Source organism: Canis lupus, chromosome X, assembly GCF_003254725.2.
Source record: "Canis lupus dingo isolate Sandy chromosome X, ASM325472v2, whole genome shotgun sequence".
NCBI classification, from domain to species: Eukaryota; Metazoa; Chordata; class Mammalia; order Carnivora; family Canidae; genus Canis; species Canis lupus.
The window spans coordinates 105,172,197-105,195,787 of record NC_064281.1 but is presented as its reverse complement, the minus strand read 5'-3'; the positions used below and the strand labels follow the sequence as shown (position 1 = coordinate 105,195,787).

General features: G+C 41.0%; 1 protein-coding gene across 1 annotated transcript in view; it reads left to right on the top strand.

The window, feature by feature from the left end:
• The window catches only part of GPC3 (glypican 3), a 441,034-nt gene that overhangs the window by 29,614 nt on the left and 387,829 nt on the right, over positions 1-23,591 (top strand). Inside the window, exon 2 of the mRNA XM_025431385.3 lies at positions 3,458-3,619. Within this exon, the coding sequence (XP_025287170.1) occupies positions 3,458-3,619 (162 nt within the window). The remainder of the gene's footprint in view (positions 1-3,457; positions 3,620-23,591) is intronic.

The following is a 23,591-nucleotide window of genomic DNA, read 5'->3' as shown; positions in this document are numbered from 1 at the left end:
CTTGCTAGCCTTACTTCAGTAGATTTGATATTTATTATGGACTCTTACTTTGCCAAGGACCTTCCAGGACTTTGGGAGAGTCTTCCTTCTACCCCATATATACATTTTGTCATCCTGGCTAACTATGTTGCTTTATTACACTCACTTCTTATGCATTAGGTTTTTATCTCTGTTAACCCCTTTAGGCAGTGAGCTCTCTCTGTGGATAAGGACCATGTATGTCTTTCTTGTTCGAAGAGGTACCTCCACCACTTAGTGCCATATTTGGGACATAGAAGATGAGTCCGATTGAGTCTTCCAAGAAGCAGATGCCAATATGGCACCAGATGCATAAGGGACTTCTCAGGGAAAACCTTTGTAAAGGAAAATTAGCAGGGAGCTGAAGGATGCTGGAAGAACCCTCACACTGTGGTGCAAGTCTGACCCTGTGGAGGAGAGAGGGAGAGAAGAAAGGGAGAGTGGGAAGAATCTTTGATTGCAGTACAGTTTTAAGGACATTTTGTCAAGGTCAATGGGGAGTCCTTGAGCCCAAATCCCTTTCAGGGAAGTCCTGTGTTTTGCAGGACTTAGCATCTTTTTATGCTCCGTCATCAGCTGGGGCAGCCCCTGCAGACTGTGGCCTGGGTACAATGTGGTGGTGAGTTCAGAGTGCAGCAGCAGGGGCCATTCATCAGTCACACATAGCACAGTAGATCTGAGATGCGTGTTTTCATGGCCACCACAGAGGGATCTCAAAAAATGAGATTGGAGGGAGAGTCTGAGTACAATGGGAGTTCCAGAAGAGAAGGAAGATTGGATTTAATATTCATTGAACCCTAATATTTGCTAGTGTTGGTGGAAGATATAAAATCATGGTACTCCCCCTCATTTCCTTCATCTCTCCTCAGATGTTACCTTAGGAAAGAAGCCTTTTAAAAAATTTTATTTATTCATGAGAGACACAGAGAGAAGGCAGAGACATAGGCAGAGGGAGAAGCAGGCTCCTATTAGGGAGCCCGATGTGAGACTTGATCCCTGAACTCTGGGATCACGTCCTGAGCCAAAGGCAGATGCTCAACTGCTGAGCCACCCAGGCATCACGGAAAGAAGCCTTTTCTGGCTACACTATATAAATAGAATTGTTACTGCCACCACTACCTACACTATCTCCCTTTGGTTTTTAAGCGTTAAAAAAAAATTAACAGCTTTATTGCGGTATAATTAACATACAATAAGGTACATATTTTAAAGGTATAATGTGATAATCTTGACACGTATATGGCCATGAGACAAATCACTGCAACAAAAATTATGAATATATCCATCACTCTGCCAAATTTCCTCACTCCTGCCCCATCCCTGCCCTGTGTTCCCTCCCCAACAACCACTGAACTGCTTTCCATCACTATAGGTTAATTTTCATTTGGTAGACTTTTATATAAATAGAACCACAGAATATATAATTTTTTAAAAATTTTTATTTATTTATGATAGTCACACAGAGAGAGAGAGAGGCAGAGACACAGGCAGAGGGAGAAGCAGGCTCCATGCACTGGGAGCCTGATGTGGGATTCGATCCTGGGTCTCCAGGATCATGCCCTGGGCCAAAGGCAGGCGCCAAACCACTGCGCCACCCAGGGATCTCTATAATTTTTTTGATGTGGCTTCTGTCACTTAGCATAATGTTTTTGGGGTTCATTCTCATATCTCATATCTCACAGTTGGTTTTTCCTTCCTTCCTTAGTCCTATTTTCTCTGTAGTACTTATCATTACTTGACTATATGTGTGTGTGTAGTTTATGTATACACACACTATATACACAAACTGTACATATATACAACATATATTTTATATATATATATATACTTTGTATTTTTGTGTCTCTATATATCTGCTATATCCACAGTGCTTGGCACATGGTAGGTGCCCAATAAAATATCTGTTGAACAACTCTCATCTGTTCTACTGGCTTCAATTTTCATTCATATGCTGATGACTTCCACAGTTGCAGAAATGTGTTGTGTCACTAGTGAAAAGCTGAGAATGACAAAGATTTCAATCATTGGGAAACTTGGCAGATGATGATCATTAACTGAGACGTAGAACACAAGAGATGGAACTGTGTGTGTGTGTGTGTGTGTGTGTGTGTGTGTGTGTGTGTGAGATACATTGAGTTCAGTTTTGGGTATGCTGAATTTGAGATTCCCATGGAGTGGCTACAGATATGGAGTTTTGGAGCTCAGGAGAGAGGTGAGGGTTCGGTTAGGGAGTTCAGTAGTCATATGGGTATCGATGAGATCGTGAGTGAGGGGAGATGTAGAATGTGGGGGAAAGTCAATGACATTGTGATAGAAGTCAATGACAAGTGATAGAAGAAGAGGAAGCATGAAAAGGCAAACAAAAGTGGCCATAGCAGTAGGTGTGTGTTGGGGGGGTGGGGGGTAGGTTCACCAAGACAAGGGAGGAGAAGAGCCTTTTTAAGAAGGGGAGATCGGGGTATCCCTGGGTGGTGCAGCGGTTTGGCGCCTGCCTTTGGCCCAGGGCGCGATCCTGGAGACCCGGGATCGAATCCCATGTTGGGCTCCTGGTGCATGGAGCCTGCTTCTCCCTCTGCCTGTGTCTCTGCCTCTCTCTCTCTCTCTCTCTCTCTCTGTGTGACTATCATAAATAAATAAAAATTAAAAAAAAAGAAGGGGAGATCGGTTGACTGTGAGGGATGCTGCAAAAGGTCACATTGGATGAGGACTGAGAAGAGGTTCTGATTTCCTAATTTTGGAATAAGCAAGGAGATTATTCATTTGGCAAATTTTATGGAGCTACAAAAATAAAAAAGCACTGTGCATCATAAGTGAGGTAGTAAGGAAGTAGCTCAGGAGTTCAGAGGTCAGCCTTTGGAATTTGGATACAGTTAGGATATTGTAGTTGTAGGGATTTTGATGATTATCTGAATGTTAATATTGTCCTCTGGATGTTTCCTCTGTAAATCTTACCCCAGACCTTTAGTTAACAATGACTGCAGAGCTTTGATATGATATTGTTTTAATCATTTATCCCAAAAAGCCACATTGGGTTGGCAGACCTACATTTCATTAGGAAATCATAACTGGAGTTTTGAAAATTGCTTCTTGGTTGTGCTCTCATTCATAAATTATAATCAAGAAAAAATAAATCGTCAGAGCAAAGATTAATCTTTAATGGACAAATTAAATATTGGTGTTCAATGACGTCTACATAGTGCTATAAATTATTTTATGCAGAATTTATGAGTCAAACCTAGGCAATTAATTCAAATGGTTATTCGAAAAGAAGCAGGCATCAGGATAATTGGGAGAAAGCAGGGATTAGTTAAGATAAACACTCATTTCAAATAATCAAGATTTTACTGTATTTTTAAAAAAATGCATTTTTTGCCTTGTTCACTTCGTGTGTGTGTGTGACATCGTGTTTACAGAACTATGAAAACCTTATTTGTTTCAGGATCAGATTTGCAAGTGTGTCTCCCCAAGGGCCCAACATGCTGCTCAAGAAAGATGGAAGAGAAATACCAGCTGACAGCACGGTTGAATATAGAACAGCTGCTTCAGTCTGCAAGCATGGAGCTGAAGTTCCTGATTATCCAGAATGCCGCAGTCTTCCAAGGTGAGTTCTGGGGATCACTCTAGATGTGCTTCTCCATGGCATCATTCCTTTGCGCACTGGGCTTTCAGATGCTAAAGCATAATTCACAAATTACCGTGCCAGCATTAATGCTTGTTAGAGAAACCTCCCACTGAGAGATTCTGTTGCAGGAAAAACACAGTTTTTATAGAAGCTGCATTTCACTCTTTGGAGAGGTGAGCATCATCAAAAATCATCATCCAAGGATGTTCAGATTACCTGTGTGCAAAAGCTACAAATACCCCACAGAGAGGGCAAATGATATATCTTCTCTCACCGAGCCTTAAGACTTGTTTAAGAAACAAAAGAGTTTACTTAAATACCAGTTTTCTCTAGGCATGGGTTAGATACTTGTGGAATGTGCATGAACTCCTTCTGACCACGGGGACCATTTCCATAGGGATGGGGAGTTTGGCTCGATAGCCCTATGTTTTCTCATTTGTGTGAGTGGTTACCTCTTGTTTCTTTGTGAGTCTTCGTTCTTACTATATCTGTGGGTAGCTATAAAAGAAGCTGCTGTGGCACTGCCAGAATGGGTCAGAAATTCCATTTCTCCTTGCTAAGTTGTAGGCATATCTCAGCACGATGAAGAGTACCTCCCTTGATTCAAAGACCCAGCTAGGAATGATGATGATAGCCACCGTCAGAGTAGTGAGATCAAGCACTTCTGTGGCACCATGTGCTAGGTACTCTTATAAGTATGTATTCTTTTAATCTTCACACTGACCCCATGAAGTAAGCCTTATGATCGGTATCCCCATTTAACAGATGAGAAGCCAAGGCACATAGTGGTTAAGTAACTTGCCTGAGGGAACACAACTAATAAATGGTGAGAGCAGGATTTGAACCTAGGAGGCCCAGCTCTTAGAGTCTATACTTGTAACTACCTTGGTATGCTACCTCCTGGGCGTTATTATTTTTTATGGATTTTATTTATTTATTTATTTATTTATTTATTTATTTATTTATTTATTTGAGAGAGAGAGAGAGAGCACAGAGGCAGAGGGAGAAGCAGACTCCCTGCTGAGCAGGGAGCCCGATGCGGGGTTTGATCCCATGACCTAGAGATCATGAACTGAGCTGAAGGCAGACGCTTAACAACTGAGCCCAGGCACCCCTGGGAGGGGAAATTAATTACAGATATTGAGGCTTTCTTCTGTATTTCCTGAGGCACAGGATATCAGCTACCTTTTTCTTGCTCTACAGAGAATTGGAGTCAGATAGAAAAATAACACTTCTGATGACTTGACATTCTAAATTTTTAGGTTTATGGCACCTTGATAAAGATTAACCTCTCTGAATTGTAAGGTAGGTTCATTACAGCTTATTTTGTGTATTACAAGGAGAATCTTAGAATTAACTAAGAAAATTACTCAAATTAGCTAATAAAAGCATGCATTCGTAATAGTTTCTTGGGTCAAAGCCTCAGGGGATGTTGGCTTGATTATATGAAGTACAGTATATAAGCGTGAAGTATTTGTTCACTTATTTATGCAGTCAGACTCTTGTGAAGAGTTTGTCGAGACTAACAATTTGGCAATAGAATGAATAATTTAAGCTGATTTTAAAAATACATGTACCATTCATGTACCTCTTAGATTGGTTTTGGAGCTAATCTGCTGGCTGAAAGTAGGGTGGTAAGAAGTGATGGGACATGAGAATTGGGTTGAAGCAGAGAGCTGAATCTTACTCTTCAGGGTGTCAGGTGCTCTTCAGAATGGAGTGTCTGTAATTTGTTTCATTCTTAGAGTGACTAGACCCACAAATGTTATTGTACCATTGTGGGCTGGCTGGAGGTGGGCAGGAGAATGATGTCACTGCTAGTCCAGCATGCAGAGTAGCTGACATGGCTGCCCATCTGAGGGCCTTGGGTGTCAAGCATTCCCACTTCTGCCCAGTCCTGTGTTTTTGCATACTGTGTTTCCTAGGCCCGGAGCAACACAAGACTAGAAGAAAGCAAGTTCTGACCAGATTTTAATCGGCTTAGTGTGGAGGGTGAACCGTAGTTATGTGAACAGAGGCTGGAAAGTGTGGGGCAGCACGAACTAGTTGTATCCCCAGTCTCCTCTCTCTCTCTCTCTCTCTCTCACGCACACACAAATATATATTATTTCTCAAATTGTGAACATAGGCAAGATGTTATATTCTTGATTGCTTAGAACAAGACAGCAGCCCCCTTTCCCTCTTATACTTACTTTTTTTTTTAAAGATTTTATTTATTTATTTATTCATGAGAGACAGAGCGAGAGAGAGGCAGAGACAGGCAGAGGGAGAAGCAGGCCCCATGCAGGGAGCCCGACGCGGGACTCGATCCTGGGTCTCCAAGATCACACCCTGGCGCTAAACCGCTGCGCCACTGGGGCTGCCCCCTCTTATACTTACTTATTATTCTGATGAACTGAACTTGGGAGGGCACAGTTATTTTTTCCTTAACATATACTCCTTCCCCAAGATTCTGGTAGACCAGATCATTGCTCCCATACTTCACTCATATGAAATTTGATGCAAGCTCTTTTCTCTACCACATGAAGTTGAAGAAGGCTCATGTTGATATTGGCCTATATCCACGATCTCTTTAGGATCCCTTCACTAGGTCTAGACTGGAGGTATTTAAGCTGTGAATGCTTTCTGCAATCATGTGAACACTTCCACGAGCAATTCTTACTGCCTCGATTTGGATTTTATGTCTTCATTTGCAAGAAGCCTTTGCCCTCATAAATGAGCCCGGGGCCCTTTGCTACAGTAGTTGGAGTGCTCTCTTGCTAATGTTGTTTTGATAATGATTGAAGCATTAAAAAAAAAGTTGTTCTTTATTTTAAGTCTTTGCATTGCCTCGTTTCCTAAATTTAATTTACTTGGATGTGCTTAGTAAAATGGGGCAGCACAATCGTTTTTTGTTTCTGCTTAATTAATTCTTTTTGAAAACCTCTGCCAAAAGATTTTCTTTTCTCTTTTTCTTCTCCCCGACCTAATAATGATTACAATGATAATAATACTAATGGTAATTTATTAAGTGCCTACTATATGATGCTTTGTTTTACATAATTCCCTCATTGAATTTTCCCAGCAGCTCTCTGAGGTTCTACTGTAATTATCTCCAATGAGGAAACTCATTGATGCCACAGCTTCTTCCAAGCCATCATCAAGGAAGACATGGTCTTCCTTGTTCTTGGTGTGCTTGAGATGAAACAAAATTAGGAAGTTGTAGGATTTGTGGTCCTTGAGCAGAAAACTGGGATCGAATTCTGTATTTTTCATCCTCTCTCCACCACCACTACACCTTCAAGCTTGGAGCTCTGTTTTCCTTGCAGAATGCCATTCTAACTTCCCTGTCCTATCAGGAAGTATTTGGGGGGTATGTTGAGGGTTTTTTTTTTTTCTGAATTTTGGAGGATTCCAGTCTTCCCCAAGGTGTCACTGACTTTGAGGAAGAGCAGACTCTTCAGCTTTTCTGGAAGTTGCACGACCCACAACTTGAACTGGCTTCTTCAGAGGGGAGAAATATAGTGGTCAAGCGGAAGACCTCTCTGTGCTCCTGAAATGCCATGGAGCTCCTGCTTAGTTAGTCGAGAGCTCCTCAGGTCCTCATTCAGTGTCTACTACTGTTCTAAGTTTATGTGTGATCTTTACCAGCTTGATTTTTTTAGTTTTCTAGCCAGTGGTAGATAAGGAGTTGGGTGGAAGGGTTATGGAAGAATGCCAGAGGGGGAGGTACATATGAGCAGCAAGAAGTTATGAGTGACAGTAAGGGGGGGAAGACATACAAGTGGACTCAGGAGCTTACTGAATAGACAGTCTGGAGAGCATTTAGTGGAGGGGTCCATCCTACATGCCTCAGTAGCCTCTGTTATAGTAGGTCCAACAACCAGTGACCATAGTGATGGCTGTGAATCAATAAAAAAAAGATCAGAATATTTCGCCATTTTTATTTTCCTTAACATTTTCATTGTAAGTGGCTAAAACATATTGTGGGGAGCTGAAAGGCAATGGAAGAAACACTGGCCTTGGAGTCAGATCATTGAAGTTCTGATGCTAGTTCTGCATTGGTGAGCTTTATGACTTTGGGTGGCCATTGAGACTCCATTAGCCTCAGTCTTGTTATCCACAAAATGGGTATGATAATTATGGTCCTGTTTATCTCTTAAGGTAGAGATAATGTATGTGAAAGCATCGTGAAAACCGTAAGGCACAGTAGTTATGCATTATTATCTAGACAGCTCATTTATGTGGCCTGCTTTACCCCAGGTGGTGCCAGATAAATGGCACATTACCATTATAGACATTAGTCTAGATAGAGCTGGAGGTCACGATGTAGTTCACCCACTTTTGCCACCTACAGATGCTACTCAAAACAGCTTCAGTGCACAGGTGAGAGAGCACTTAGGTAAGGTAGCCTTTGAAAAAGTCTTTTTTTTTTTTTTTGTACATTCTCAGATGTGAAGCTGTACTGTTCGAAATGTCAATACTGCCGGGAGCAAGCCTTTTTTCCAGCTTCCCAAAGCTTCTCTTTGGGCCCCTAGCTGGTATAGTTTACACACAAACAAGCGGCTAGATGGGGAAGGGTTTGTTATATTTGGGCCATACATGTGTTTTTCAGGCCATATTTTAATTGCATCGTCTGGCCCACGTTATCATGGTAGCGTTGGAAGGCTTGCTTCTACCTGCTTTCTACAGAGGAGATGAACATGATGTCTCTGCATAGTGGGGGACAGTGGGGGTGGTGGGGACAGTGTTTCTGTGCTGCTGTTTCTTCACTCCCTTGTTCCCCATTTCCATCTGCTCTTGGCAGTTCTTAGACTTTTTATTTTTTTTCCCTGTCAGATTCCTGTCTCTCCCACTCCCCCTAAATAAAATTGACCTTGGTTAGAACACCCTTTTCCATCAGCTCGGAGCAATTTCTCCAGTCATTTATGCTTGAAATAACTGTTTAGGGACATTATTCAAGCAAAGCTTTTCTTTTCCTTCACAGTTAATATGTGACTAAATAATTGCTCGAATGTTGATAAACATGTTTTTGAGATTCAATCATTTGTTAATTTAGTTTTTATAATGTTGTGGGGGTTTTAAGCGAGCACCGAGCAATTTTTCTCCATTTCACAATTTTTCTCCTTGACTGGTCTGACAGTTCTCCAGCTCCGGGCAGGCTGAGCCCCACCAAGTCCCTGACTCAGACCACCGGCCATTTCTGTCAGATCCCTTCCTTCTTTGAAAATAACGTACGGGGAGGGAATAATTACATTGATGTCTAATCAGGACTTAATTCATTTACCAGGGCTAAACGCAATAACATTAAACTGGATAGAAGAATTTTAGGAACGCAAACCATGACCATGAGTGAGGTTATATATCCTCAAAAATGTAAATTATTAATCAAACCACTCATCTGTACAGCAAAGCTCTAGTAATCCCATTATAAAAGGGTGAATTTCTCATCAGAGCCCAGAAGATGCTGGCTTTAATTAGGGTACTTTTATGGCGCTGACTTCAAGAGACATTTTGGTTACAAAGTCTTTAAAAATGCGACTCTTTAATTATTAGTGCCATCGGAAAAACAATTGGAAGCTGGGTGTTTAAAGTCCTTTTGGTTTTAAACTTAGAACTCTTGGATTCAATGCGATTTCAAAATTCTGTGGCCTTCACAGAGCCAGAGGCTGGGGGAGTTGTAAACCTTTACTGTGCCCTCTTATTGATTTAGAAAATCAGTCATTAGGCTGAAAACTGTTTAATAAAAAGAGCTTAGAAAAATGACTCAGTGTGCGGGTGGAGACTGTTCTGGGGCCAACATGAGGTGAGGAGATTATACAGATTAACTCTTTACCCTAGCCCGTGCTGCTCGATGCAGTAGGGCTCTGGCTGCCATGCTCCTGCCCACCTTCTCACTAGTGGGCCCAACGAAGCAAATTAAAGGACATTGTCCCTGCCCTCCAGAAGCTTCCAGGAAAAATACCACTTTTGCCTCCAGTGATTATTCTCCGCCCTTCCCCCCTACTGGGATTTGTTTACTTTCTGAAAACATATGTTCCTCCTCCTCTTTCTGCTCACTGAGTTGCAGTACCTGGCATTGAAGTAATGAAGCATATGTTTGAGAGATTTGAATTCTCCTGTCAGTAGAGTAGAGGTAGAAATGATTTTCCTTTAAGCTGGAAGTGGTAACATAGAAATTAAAAACACCTTTCCTCCTGTTAACTGTGAGAGGCTTCCAGGGGCCGAGGTGTGCCCTTGTACCCCTCCTTTTTTCCTCATCCTGGCTTACAGTCAGTCCCCAGGTCTCGTTTCTTCCTTCATGTTCACCTCACACCTTCTTCCCTGCACCCCTTTCCCCTCTGCCCTCCCTGAGTCTCAGTGGTCACATGGAATGCATAGTGATGCCCACTGGCCTCGTCTCTGATTTGAGTTCCAGGCGCCATCAGCTCACACCTAGACTACCAGCAAAGGTGGGACTAAGTTTCATGCCTTTGGACTCCTCCTTTGCTACCCAGTCCAGCTACAGAGTGTGATGATTAAGAGAGCAGGCTCTGGAGTCATCTGGGCCAGGTTTGAGTGAGTCTCCCTGGGGATAGGTAGGACAAGTGGGGTAGCTGTGGAGAAGTTGAGGGCTTGGGCCAAGAATCAGACCTCCTCTCTGAACACGTGCTAAGTCAGTGGGAGATGAATGGAAAGTCTCCTCTTTCAAAGTGTCCTACTGGCATTGTCTCATCGATCTTACGACAGTCTTCTGCGGTTGATACTATGATTAGCCTCGTTTTTACTCTGAGGAAGTGGGGTTTTAGAGAGATTTCTGTGATTTGTTTCATGTCAGCCAATAAATGACAGGGGCAGGAATTGAACCTGGGAAGTCTAGTTCCAGAGCCTGGGCCCTTTTATGTTATATATTGCCTCTGTGTATTTTGTTTCACAGTCATGGGCCACCTCCCCAATTTAACCCTGCTTTCTTGCAAGGGAATTCTGTTGTATTTAATTAAAGCACATTTGCTGAGCAAGTACCTAGCATGTCTGGAGGCAGGCATTGTGGGAGATTCAAAGAAATAGTACTTCCTGCTTACCTTCAACTTCTAGAAACCAAAACTTTTATACATAACTCAGGTACAAAGCATCCTAAGAGAAATGCTGTTGAGAAATAGTTCACAGTTTTCTGAGATGAGTAAGGGTAGATTCAAATTTGGTGGGGCCCAAAGCTTATCTAATCTGGGGGCCCTTTTTAAGAAAAAGAAGACAAAATGAAAACTACAAAATGCCTGTGCCTCTTCCAGGTGGAGGCTTGCAAGTGTGGGTCCCTGCAGCTTAGGTTTTATTAGCTTCACAGGAAACCCGCCTCTGTATGGGAGTGGGAGGTTGGAGATTAATTCCAACTAAAGGGTAAGAGGTTCTTGGAGGAGATTGTATGAATTCCCTAGACAGACATGGCTCTTGATCAAAGAGAAGGGCAGGTGAGGGAGTTAGGTAAATCAGTGCACATCTTTTTCTCAATTAAATTAAAATTTGAACATTATTAATCGCTTACCAGATACCAGTCTTACTGGCCTCCCTGGCTAGCCTTGTAGCATCTCAGCCATCCCCACCTCCCTGAAAGGACCAGGTGCCTAGGAGACATGCAGAGGGGCATGGTGTGACAGACATGTGCTCTGGCTTCGGGCAGGCTGGAGTCAAAGTCCCAGCTCTGCTAAGTCCTCTCTTTATGGCTTCTCTTGGAGCAAGTCACTTCTCTCAGAGCCATTAATAAAGCAGGGTTAAATCAGAGGAGAGCTATGAAGAGCTCAGCCTGATGCTTGTCTGTAGGAATCAAATGCACAGTGGCCATTGGTTTTGCTATTCTCTGTTGTATGTTTGTCAGCATAACTGTAGACGAGGTGGAATATCTTCGCTTTGCAGTATTGATGGCCAGATATCTGGCATGTGTACTTTTTAAAAGATGCTTTCCTATGCTTTAATGTAGTTATTCACGTAAAAATGTTCCAGTATACCTACTCCTAATCCTATCATTCAGAAAAAGACCGCTTATCATATTTCAATGTGTTTTCTTCCTTTTTCTCTGGTGTGTGTGTGTGTGTGTGTGTATGTGTGTGTATATTTAAGACTAAATAGTATGCACTTTCTAAATGGTCCCCTAGTGGTCTGAACGAGTTAATGTAGTCTTATGATCTAACCAGCAATGGCAGACTCTGATTTCACTGGGTTACGTCAGGAGGGGAGGGAGAACAAAATAAATGAGGGCAGCCCAGGTGGCTCAGCAGTTTAGCCCAGGGTGTGATCCTGGGGACCCGGGATCAAGTCCCACATCGGGCTCCCTGCACGGAGCCTGCTTCCCCTCTGCCTGTGTCTCTGCCTCTCTCTCTCTCTCATGAATAAGTAAATAAATATAATCTTTTTAAAAATGATTAAATGAAACTAGGATGTATATGATGCTTCCCTCTTTTGGTTGAAGTTCTTTAGCATTAGTACTGGACCTAATTAACTGAAATGTAATTATTGGATGAGACCAGGTTCTACTGTATTCACTCTCCTGGGATCCTGTGTTTTTCCTTTTTAATGCTTACCAAGTTCATAATGACACATGTATGGATATTTTGGGTCTCTTTTCCTGGAGAATGATCTCTCTGAGGGTAGGGCTTACCTGTTTTCTACCTCACTGCTATATCCTCAGGTGAGATATTAGAGAGTAAATGTTTGAACACACAGACACACACACACACACAGGCACACACACATCTACACATATACATGATTAAGATATGTAGCACTAACAGAAACAGATTTCCGGCTCTTCTGCTTCCTCTCTAGCAAGTACCACTATGACAAAATAGGAAAAAATACGACCTATTGCCTGCAGCATTTTTTAGGTTTGATTTAATTAATTAAATAATTAAAAGAGAGAGCAAGCTGAATGTGGAGGGAAGGGCAAAGGGAGAAGGAGAGAGACTCCCAAGCAGGCTCCATGCCCTGCACAAAACCCAATGTGGGGCTCAATCTCATGACCCTGAGATCATAATCTGAGCTGAAATTGAGAGTTGGGCACCTAACTAACTGAGCCACCCAAAGTGCCCCTATTTTTAGGTTTTGAACTCTACTCAGATATAAGATCTTATGAGTGTAGACAATAGGTTGAAGCTTTCCATTTTGAGATGAAATATCTTACGCATATCTTGAGCTGCTGCCTCTTCCTATGGCCTCACCAGTCTCTGACTTGCTGGTTGTCTTTTCTTCCAGTCTGATCTAGGCTCTTCACACAGCACCGTGAACAAGGCTCAGAGCCATAGATTTACATTTGGTGACCAAGAGTCATGAGAATTGTGATACCTGTCAGCTTCTCTAAATATGCTCTCATGCATCATTCCTGATTACAAGGGGCACGTAAAAGTAACAGAGCAAACTTTCTTTCAGGATACTCTCTTTTTAAAAAATAAGTTTTGACAACATAAATGAGTACTACAAACCCCAATTTGCAGTTTTACTTTCCACGGTTTCGGTTGCCCGAGGTAAACCATAGTCTAGGATCAGATGATCCCCCTTTGCTGTTAGCAGGACAGTAGTGGCCTAACACTATGGCATCCTGCCCATGTCATCCACCTCATTTCATCTCGTCATGTAGGCATCTTACTGACTCACCTCGTCATGGGAAGAAGAAGGGTGAGTACAGGACAATAAAATGTTTTGAGAAAGAGACCACATTCATGTAACTTTTCTTACAGTTTGTTGTCATTGTTCTATTTTATGATTAGTTACTGTTGTTAATCTCTTCCTGTGCCTAATTTATAAAGGAAACTCTATCATAGGATTCTATGTATAGGGAAAAACAGAGTCCGTCTAAGGTTTAGTCATATCCATGCTTTAGGTGCCCACAAAATGTCTTGGGATGTATCCCTATGGATAAGGAGGGGGGACTACTGTACATGTATATTAGAGAAAATAAAACGACCCCCCCAAAAAAGCTGGAAAATAGAATGACCTACATGTTAGCTCCCAAAGGATAGTTACATTAACATTTTGGTGTATAATCTTGCATACTTTGGTTCAGTATTATACATATATAGGTCATGTATATATTTTTCAAAAATGGATTATATTGCTTTTTCACGTGATATAGCCTTCTTTCCGTGTCAATAATGTATTTCTGTAATACAGTCGAAGTATAGTATTTAGAGGCCACATAGTACTTAGTCATGTGGTCCATCTCATATGTTATTAATACAACCTTCTCAATGTTAGAAATTCAGGTTACTTTCAGTAAACTGTGGTGACATAAATAGTGTTCATGTGAATGAATATTTATACACATAATTATTTCCTCTGGATAAATTCTTGGAACTGGGATTGCTGAGTTAGAGGCTATAGAGTTTCTAAGGTTTCTCACATTTATTGATCATTTGACTTCCAAAAAGTTGTAGCTATTTTTTCACACTCACTAGAAATATATGAATGTCTATTTGCCTGACCATTTGCCATTTTATAGTAACCCCACTTTGGGTGAAAAATAGTACTCTTTGGTTACTAGGGAAGCTTGATGGTCATATGTACTTTTAATTTTGTGAGTTTTGTTATTTTCTTTTATCATTGAAAAACTTAGCTATTCATTTTTTTTATTGAGGTGCCCTTTTCTTATTGATTTAAAGAGCTCATTGTATATTCTGGTTGCTAACCCATTTTATGTATTATGAATTGCATTTACTGATTTATTTGATTTTTCATTTTGGGGGGTGTTTCAAAACACCTTCAGTCAAATGTGTCAATGTCTTTCTTTGGTTTCCAATATATGCTTTGATTATTTACTGATTGGTAACAGCCTTGGCATTATCAAAGATGTTTTCTATTTTATTTTCCGACACTAGGTATGTGAAAATTGGTAAGTAATTTAGTGTCTGAATTTGTTTTTGTATGTGCAAGGTAATACCTTGACCTGCCAATGTGCCAGAGCTTTTAAGGATCAGAAGAGGTAATGTATATGAAAATGCTTTCAAAGTTTAAAGGATTATTTTTGTTATTCAGCTACACCTGGATACTGACCAGTAATCTGAATAAGTTCATGTTTACTGAGAACAGCACTGCCTTTCCTTCCCTGGTATCTGAGGCTTTTCTGGTCACGTAGTAAGAAGTAGTCTTGATCTAAAAGTACACTGGAGTCTGTGCTCTGGTAGTTGGAGAGGTGCTCAAAGGGTGGCGAAATGTTGCCTGCCACCAATCCCTGCCTGGAGCATGGATTCCGGGCATCCATCCCACCTTCCCAGCTGGGAAAATGGGCTCTGGAACTATTCTTTGATGTAGTATGTGTGTTTACTTCCACATGTCCCCGCCCTTGAAGGGTAGCTAACGAAACCCATTCAGTGAGGCCAAACTGTCTGTTTCTGTCCAACAGAGTAGGAGGTGGGGGAAAACCCAAAAGCCTTCTGTCCACACTCCTATTCCTTGGGGACTAGAAAAACAGTACTCTTTCTAGCAATTAATATTTGAAACAGATACACTGGCCTATCAGATAAATCAGTGGTTTAGCACAGTTTTGTGGTACACATTCTGGAGAGAGTTGTTTATTGGGAAAACTTTTTTTAAGCCATGAGATGACCATAATTCTCCCTCTCTAAATGCCAGATTAAAAAAAAATCAGAGCGGCAAGAAAAACAATTATAGTATCTCATGCATCAAAGTAATCATTAGTAGAAAAACAAAGTATGTTCTTTCTGGCAAGCTCTGACAGATGGTTGAGATGGCTTATGGTAGGAGAAGATGCTTACATGATACATGTGTTATTTCAAAACTTGAGGCGTTTTGTTTTTGTTTTGATGGGAGGGAAAGATAGTGTATGCTCTCATAACTTAAGCCTTCTTGAATGTCAGAGGCCTCTGGAAAGTTGATGAGGTTAGACATTTGAACTTATCTGAGACACTTCCATGAAGGAGAAGTAAGGTTATTTTACTGGAAGTCTACTACGTGCTAGGTTTGATTAATCTTGATAACAGTAACAGTACTGCTATGTATGATTATTGCAATTTCACAAGAAATGAAAACTGAAGTTCAGAGCCATTAAGCAATTCACCTTAGACCACATAACCAGTAAGTGGCAGCATTAAGTTTCTAACTTCAAAGTCATTTCTTTTTTCCTTGAACCACATTGTCTTCCTTGGAGTTAGAAGATAAAAATAAGCCTTAACAACTCATAAAAAGGGACACCTGGGTGGCTCAGTGGTTGAGCTTCTGCCTTCGGCTCAAGGTGTGATCTTGGTCCCAGGATCGAGTCCCATGTTGGGCTCCCTGCATGGAGCTACTTCTCCCTCTGCCTGTGTCTCTCATGAATAAATAAATAAAATGAAATCTTTAAAAAAACTCATAAAAATGATCATGATCAGGGCGCCCGGGTGGCTCAGTTGGTTAAGCACCCAACTCTTGATTTTGGCTTGGGTTGTGATCACGGCTTGTGAGATGGAGCCCCACGTCGAGCCCTGTGTCAAACTCCATGGCTGGGCGTGGTGCCTACTTGGGATTCTCTCTCTCCATCTCGCTGTGCCCCTCCCCACCTTTAGAAATGATCATGATCATAGTTTGAAAAATGGAAAGTGCTGTTGGGATCTGTACAGTAATGGAGAAATAAAAGACCCCAAGAATGGCCCCCCAATTTTATTTGGCAACAGGCTGCAAATTCCACTGATGTGAAACAGTTCTCTGCAGGGACATACTAGTGTGGGTTAACTGTTCCCTGACTATTCTGTGGCAGTCAGGAGGGCAGCCTCACAAAGAATCACACACACACACACACACACACACACACACACACACACACACTCTTCAGATTTCATTTTAGTACTTTCCAGCCTGACATGGAAAGGGGCTGATACACTGACAAACACAATCTGGCCAGATGTTATTATTTTGCACTACATTTAATTTCTTCCTGCCAAAGATTTAGACTTCTTTTCCCTGATAAAGATCAGGGGAAATTGTCTGGTATTTACAAAATCCCATCCAGGCGTATCTGTTACAATGTTCACTTAGCAAAGTTTATTAGATTATTAGGGCTTTAAACCCTTGGGCTCTGTCGTTATTGAAATTAAAAAAAGAAAACCCCAAACATCTTCAACAAATTTAAGTGGCATAATTAGACCATGGACTTGTGTTACAGGCATTTTGGAATTATGAAAATGATTTAAATGGTATTTGCTTCCTGAGAAACTTGCTGAGTTTGACAGGGATGAAAGGAAACCGGTTATGCTCCTTTGGTCTCACAAGTTAATGGCGAAAGTGATATCTGGAACTGAAATAAATTTGCTCTAGTAGTAAGGCGAAATTATTCCCATAAGTAGTTAGCCATACCAAACAGGGCCTCTCTTTCTTGGCCTAGTTAAAATGTGGGCACCACAATATTAGAGGGACATGTGGGTCTGTCACTTCCTTGTTGATGAAACCCATTTAGGGGAACACTGAACCAGACCCCTTAAACTCTAATTCTTGGCATCTACCCATATTCTCCTAGACATATGAAGATAGTAATAGAACTACTCAGTATTTTCAAGATGTAGTAAGTTCTGGTTTGTATACACTGCTATCTTCCTCAAGGGATTTCACTATGCTTTGCGTGCAATGATTATATTTTCATGCATTTTCCAAGTCAGAAGTTGGTGGCACTGTTCTTACTTTCTCTAGTGTGGGAATGGAGACAGGGGAGGGTTTGGGTTGGGGACCCAAATGAATCAAGATTAGGAGCTGGTAACTGGTAAGAAACTTTAGCTCTATGATTTACAAGAGACATTGAGGCTGGCTAGACCAAAGCAGCCTAATTATGCTTATTTGTTTTTGGGGAGTGGGGTGGAGTGGCACTAATTCAAGCACCAAAATTTTGGAACATTGAAATTTGCTTAAGAACGGGGGAGGACTGGGGCGCCTGTCTGGCTCAGTCTGTAAAGCATGCAACTTTCCACCTTGGGGTTGTGAATTCAAGTCCCACGATGTAGAGCTCACTTTAAAAAAAGAGAGAACTGGGTAGCCCGGGTGGCTCAGCAGTTTAGCCCCGCCTTTGGCCAAAGGTGTGATCCTGGAGACCTGGAATCGAGTCCCACCTCGGGCTCCCTGCATGGAGCCTGCTTCTCCCTCTGCTTGTGTCTCTGCCTCTCTCTCTCTCTCTCTCTCTCTCTCTCTCTATTCTCATGAATAAATAAATAAAATATTTTTTAGAAAAGAGAGAACTGTTTAAGAACATTGAATGGAAGTATTCATTACATAGGCCAACTTGAGTGCTTTAGTTTATTGTATATTTTCTTGGCATCAGACTAGGCTTTTTAACAAATTATGAAAGCCCTGCTCCTCAGAGACTATGTTAGAAATGTCTCACAACTAAGTAGGACCACGATTAGCCTTTCTCTTCTTATTTTGAAACCCTTTATGGGAAAACCATAATAGTGCAAACATATGTTTGTACATTAGATATACAGGCCTTAAATGCTGAAATGGCAGAAGTAAAGTCAAGGCAAGAGGTAAATATTTTGCGAAAATTAATGATCTAGAGTGAACTCTCATTAACTCTGGCTCTGTTAATTTGAATATTGTGATAATTTGACTTGGATGGAAGTTTACTTTCATCCCATTTATGAAGAAACAATCTGATAAACAAATTAATAGTGTCTATAAGATTTGCAGGAAGCCATGTTTAACTGCTCGAAGGACTTGAGCAAGTCCATTAATTAGCTAATTACAATGAGGTTTGCTATTAAAGCAAGCCTGATAGAACCTCTACTTGGAAATACTTTATTAGCAAGTTTGAATTACTCCAGGTATGGAAAAACAATAAATGGTAGTGTCATGTTTAAGAAAATAGATCCTGAAATAAATTGACTTAAACTGGAATCTTGTAACCTAGAGGAGATGCGCTTAACCTGTCTAAGCCTCAGTTTCCTTATCTCTAAAACAGGGACAATAGGGGCACCTGGGTGGTTCCTTTGGTTAAGTGACTCTTGATTTCGGCTCTGGTCATGATCTCAGGGTTGTGAGACCGAGCCCCATGTCGGGCTCTGTGCTTAGAACAGCGTCTGGTTGAGTTTCTGTTTCCCTTTCTCCCTCTGCCCTTCTTCCCTGCTCACTCTCTCTCTCTCTCTCACTCAAATAGATAAATCTTAAAAAAAATAAAACAAAGACAATAAATGATAGGGCCTACCTAACCATACATGGTTGTGAGAAAGAAATGATACGACCCATGTGAAACTTAACTTAGAATGCCTGGTACATAGCAAGTGCTCAATAAATGTTAGCTGCTGTTTGTTATTCTTGGAAAGTAGTTGTAAATCACACTTCACTAATTTACCTTATCCTTTCCTTCATCAATTCAGATTAGTGAGAAAGTTCCAGGAAAACCTCCTATTTGTTGAGCTAGCTTCTCTGGAATTGGAATGAGAGTCCATCTGGGGACAGTAACTTAATAAATTGGCCTACCTATTCTGCAGGCCAAATATACACATGGACAGGGGATGATTATCAGGATTAAACTTTTAGTTTCCCAGGAGGGAAGTTCTAATTGAACAAGTTTTATATTATAAACTTAGTTGACCATGAGTTTATGTTATAAAGTTATTTTGAAGCCTGAAAAATACCAAGAGGTTAATATGTGAATATTTTACTATAACATTTCAAATATAATCCCTTTTCTGTTATCCTGCTGACACTGTACTACACAAAGAATAGGTGTTAATTTTGGAAGAGAAATTAGTAAATACTGATAAATATAAAACAAAATAATCACCCAGAATCTTAACCATCAGAGATGACCGTAGTCAAAATAGGTCTCCTACTTTTTCTCTGCACATATCCAAACGCACACATGTAGATTTTATAACAAAAATGGAGTCTGCACATGTTAGAAGCAGTGCTAGTGATAAACCAGAGAGTGTGCGCATGTTTCCTTTAGTTATTTTCGGGTGTGCCTTCAAATAGGGCATTCATTTGTGATCATGAGATGGACTTAAACTGAAAAATTGCATATAATTTCACATGTGAGAGTCCTCCTCCAATCTGTTTCTGTTGAGACCAATAGTAATTCAGCACAGAGAATATGGTTTCAATTATCTCTATAGGTCCATTATAATTCAGAATTGATGTTGTGTGTGCATGCGTGAGAGAAAGATGGGGGAGAGACACAGAGACGAGAGGAGAGAGAGAGACAGAAGCAGGGAGAGAGAGAGGACGTGTACATCTGCTGGGTGGAGATTTTCCCTGTTGTGTGGTCTAGTGACAAGGGTCTTGGACTGGGAGTAAGAAGATATGGCCTGTAGCTCTGACTCCACCATGACTCACTGGATGACCTTACACAATTAATTTCATTTTTTCTGGGCTTCAGTTTTCTCATATATAAAATGTGAGGTTAGGCCAGATAATTTCTACAGCTGCTTGCAGCTCAAAGAGTATGAGGATTGTGTTTTATTTTTTAATTTAAAAAATTTTTAAAATAAAACTTGCCTGTCTGCCTAGAAGAACCCAAGGCTCTGTGGATAGCTTCCTAAAGAGAGGAGAGGTGATGAATCTCAACTGTTCTTTGGCGCCAGACAGACCAAAGGCTGTAATTTTTAGCCTATCAGGAGTTTGACTTTTGGAAGTGCTAAATCCTCCATTAGGAATAAATGTGGAAGCTCCAAGTTATTTATCGTTATTTACACTTTCCATTCATAACTGTCAGTGTCAAAGTCTCTGTCGACATAACTGCGTCAACGAGGTTAGCTTTAATCAGTTTAGTGGCGGCTAAGTCACAAATATATCAAATAGCCAATCATAATGCAGGAGTCCTCTAAAGCCTGACTGAATTATTTATTTTGTTATGATGAAAATGTCTGGGCTTTATTGGGTTTTCTTTGAAGAACTTGATTTGGCTTGAAGTCTGGAAGATAAAAGATCAGTGATTGTCTCTCAGATTTTTATTCTGCCTTCCTTCAAGGCTTTTCATTTTTCACAAGCCGTTGTTAGCACTTTTAAGTCAAGGTGAGAGAGCTGTGATATTTTTTATCTTAGGGGTTTAAGCATGTGTGAAAAACTTTTACCTTTGATTTCTTATCCTGTTTCTGTCATATGGAAGCTCTGTGACCTTGAACTAACCACTTAACCTGCCTGAGCCTCGTTTTCTTCATCTGTAAAATGGGGATGGTCTTCATCTTGTCCAAATCTCAAGTTGTTATTGAAACCCAAATCAGATAATGCTTTAGTTGTTATACAAATGTGAGAGTTTTCATTATTACAATTAAGTTTAGTGCTATTATTTATGCCCTCCCTAGGTAGGCCTGACTTGATAGGACAGATACTGATCCTGAAAAATTATGTGGAAGTCAGTTTTAGAAATCAAAACTCTTCTATGCCTTATGTTATACCCTGATATATTACCCAGCAAATTTTGTTCTTCAGAGGCCATCTAAAAATTAAAGGATTCAGGGGTGCCTAGCTGACTTGGTTGGTAGAGCATGCAACTCTTGATTTCGGGGTCATGGGGTTTGAGCTAAGTTGGACGTACAGATTACTTAAAAAATAAAATCTCTTAAAACAATTCAAGGATTCAACAAAGTGAAAATCACATTCAACAGAAAAAGGAACAATACTCAAAGAAAACACGAACATTGCAGATTATATTAAATACAACACTAACAGTATAGCTCCAGAGACTCTGCAAAGGGACATAATCCATCTTGCTTTAAATATGCCCAGGACCTATATGGGGATGGAATGGCTGGCATTGGGGAGGTGAGTGAGAGAAGAGGACAGGAAGAAAAACCTGTAAAATCTAGCTCTCCCCAACAGCCTCCTCTGTGTCAGTTCAAGTGGCTATCACCAGCCCCCACTGCACACTTCTTACTCTTTTTTTCCACACATCTTTAGTACAGACAGTGAAGCTGCAGGAGAAGTGTGCCTTTGTCCTTACAATAAGTTGTATGGTCGCTCTGAGAATCACTTTAGTTTCCTTTTTATTTCTTTTTTTACCAAGCCATTCAGAGGCCTGCTTACCAGCATAGCAGGAAAGAAAAGAGATAAATACATAGGGCCAAAGCAGAACACAAAGAAAGCAAGATTAGAAAATTTATAAGTGTAGAGAGAGAACATCTGAATGAAGTAACATGGCCACCGGTAGGAAGGCACCGCTTCATGTGGGCTTCATGAATTGTCTCATGTTTAAGTTGAGTTGTGGCTAATTAAGTTTCATGTGCTACAGCAAATTAGCATGTATTGAGCGTCTACTAACTGAGAGTGACATTTATTGGGAAGTGAAGAGCTAGGTGGTTTTATTCCTGATGTTTTGGAAGCTGTGCTCTCAAGAGTGATTTTTTTTTTTCAAGAGTGATTTTTTCCAGTGTCTTCGAACTGCAAAGACCTTGGGAAGCTCAGCCCATGGAGAGGTGCTAGCCTTGGAATCAGAATATGTAGATTCCAGCTCCAGCGTGGTTGTTCTCTAGCACTGGTCAGAGGGCAATAAGCCCTCTGAACCCCCTGGATCCTTTCCCAAACCTGCCGGTTAGGCTAGGTCTTCCTGCCATGCTGCTCTGTCCCACCTACCTCCAGCTCCATGCTACCTCCCTCTGCCCTTGGACTGACCAAACTAGAAATAATGTACTTTGGATGGGAAGGGGCTGGGGGGGAGGGGGCGTTGTCTGTCCCCTTCAGTGGACTGCAAGCCCCTCCAGGGTCTGGATTGAGTCTCTCCCTGTATCTCTACCCTACTAGTTCAGTGCCTGGCTGGCTCAGTCGGTAGAAAAAATGTGTGACTCTAGATCGTGGGGTTGTGAGTTCAAGCCCCATGTTGGGTGCAGAGATTATTCAAAAAAATCTTAAAAAAATAAAAATAAAATTGCATATTACACCAAACAGCACTAAACACACATTTATGTAAGGGGCTATTACCAATTAGGGTCGTTATGTGTAATTCACATCTTAAAATATAGGGGTAATTTCTTAATGGAGTTTGGGCAAATTAACCTTTCTAAAGCACAGTTTATTTTTCCAAAGAGGTGAGTAGACTAGCACACCAGCTTTAGCTGGGGTCCATGGATGGGTTGCAGTGGGTCCTTGAAACCCCTGTTATTGGTTGTAAATCTTTTGGTATTTGTGGCTTCTTTCCTGGAGAGAGCACATAGCTTAAATCAGATCCATAAATGGGTCTATGCCCCCCTCATCCCCAAATAGTTAAGAACCACAAAGCTAGCTAATCTCTAAAATTCCATTCAGCTTTAATCTGCTTCTACAGAGAATCCTCGTCTGAACAGATAGATTGGAATTTATTATTTAATTGACTCAAATAAATAGTCTTAGTTATTTTAACCACACTAATGTCAGGATTCCCAGATGTTAATAGTATCCATTTGGGTACTGACCGTTGGCATACCCTGTTACCACCCAGATACCTGCTTGGCTTGAGGGAAGAACTATTGTGTTAGATATCATCTCCCATCTCCTTTCCCAAATATGGTTATTCTATCCTTACCTATATTGCTTTCAAGGGGGGCTGGGGCTTGATCTGCAGAATTAGAAGCTTTACTCCTGTGTTTGTTAACTGAGTGCCGTAAATATCCTTTAAAGAAATTGAATAGCCTGAGTGGAGCTGTAGCCCAGCAGAGCGTTAGAGGAGTGGCACCATGTCAGAGCCCAGCTGTGTTTGTTCTGATGATAATGAAGTGACTGTATACTATTTCCTTCTCTTGGGAAGTGATACAGTTAAAATCCCAACATCTGCAGAAATAGCAAGGTTGATTTACTTGGTTATGTACACTGAGCTCTCCATTTTAATAAAGAGAGGCGAAAGTCAAGCTATCAGATTAAGTACAGTGAGTAGGAAGAAGTGATCCACCAGTCTGTTTTAGAATCCATTGCTCACTGTGGGAGAAGACTGCTGACAATATGGGTATCTCACCTTAATCTTTTTTTAAATTTTATGTATTTATTCATGAGAGACACACAGAGAGAGGCAGAGACATAGGTAGAGGGAGAAGCAGGCTCCCTGCAGGGAGCCTGATGTGGG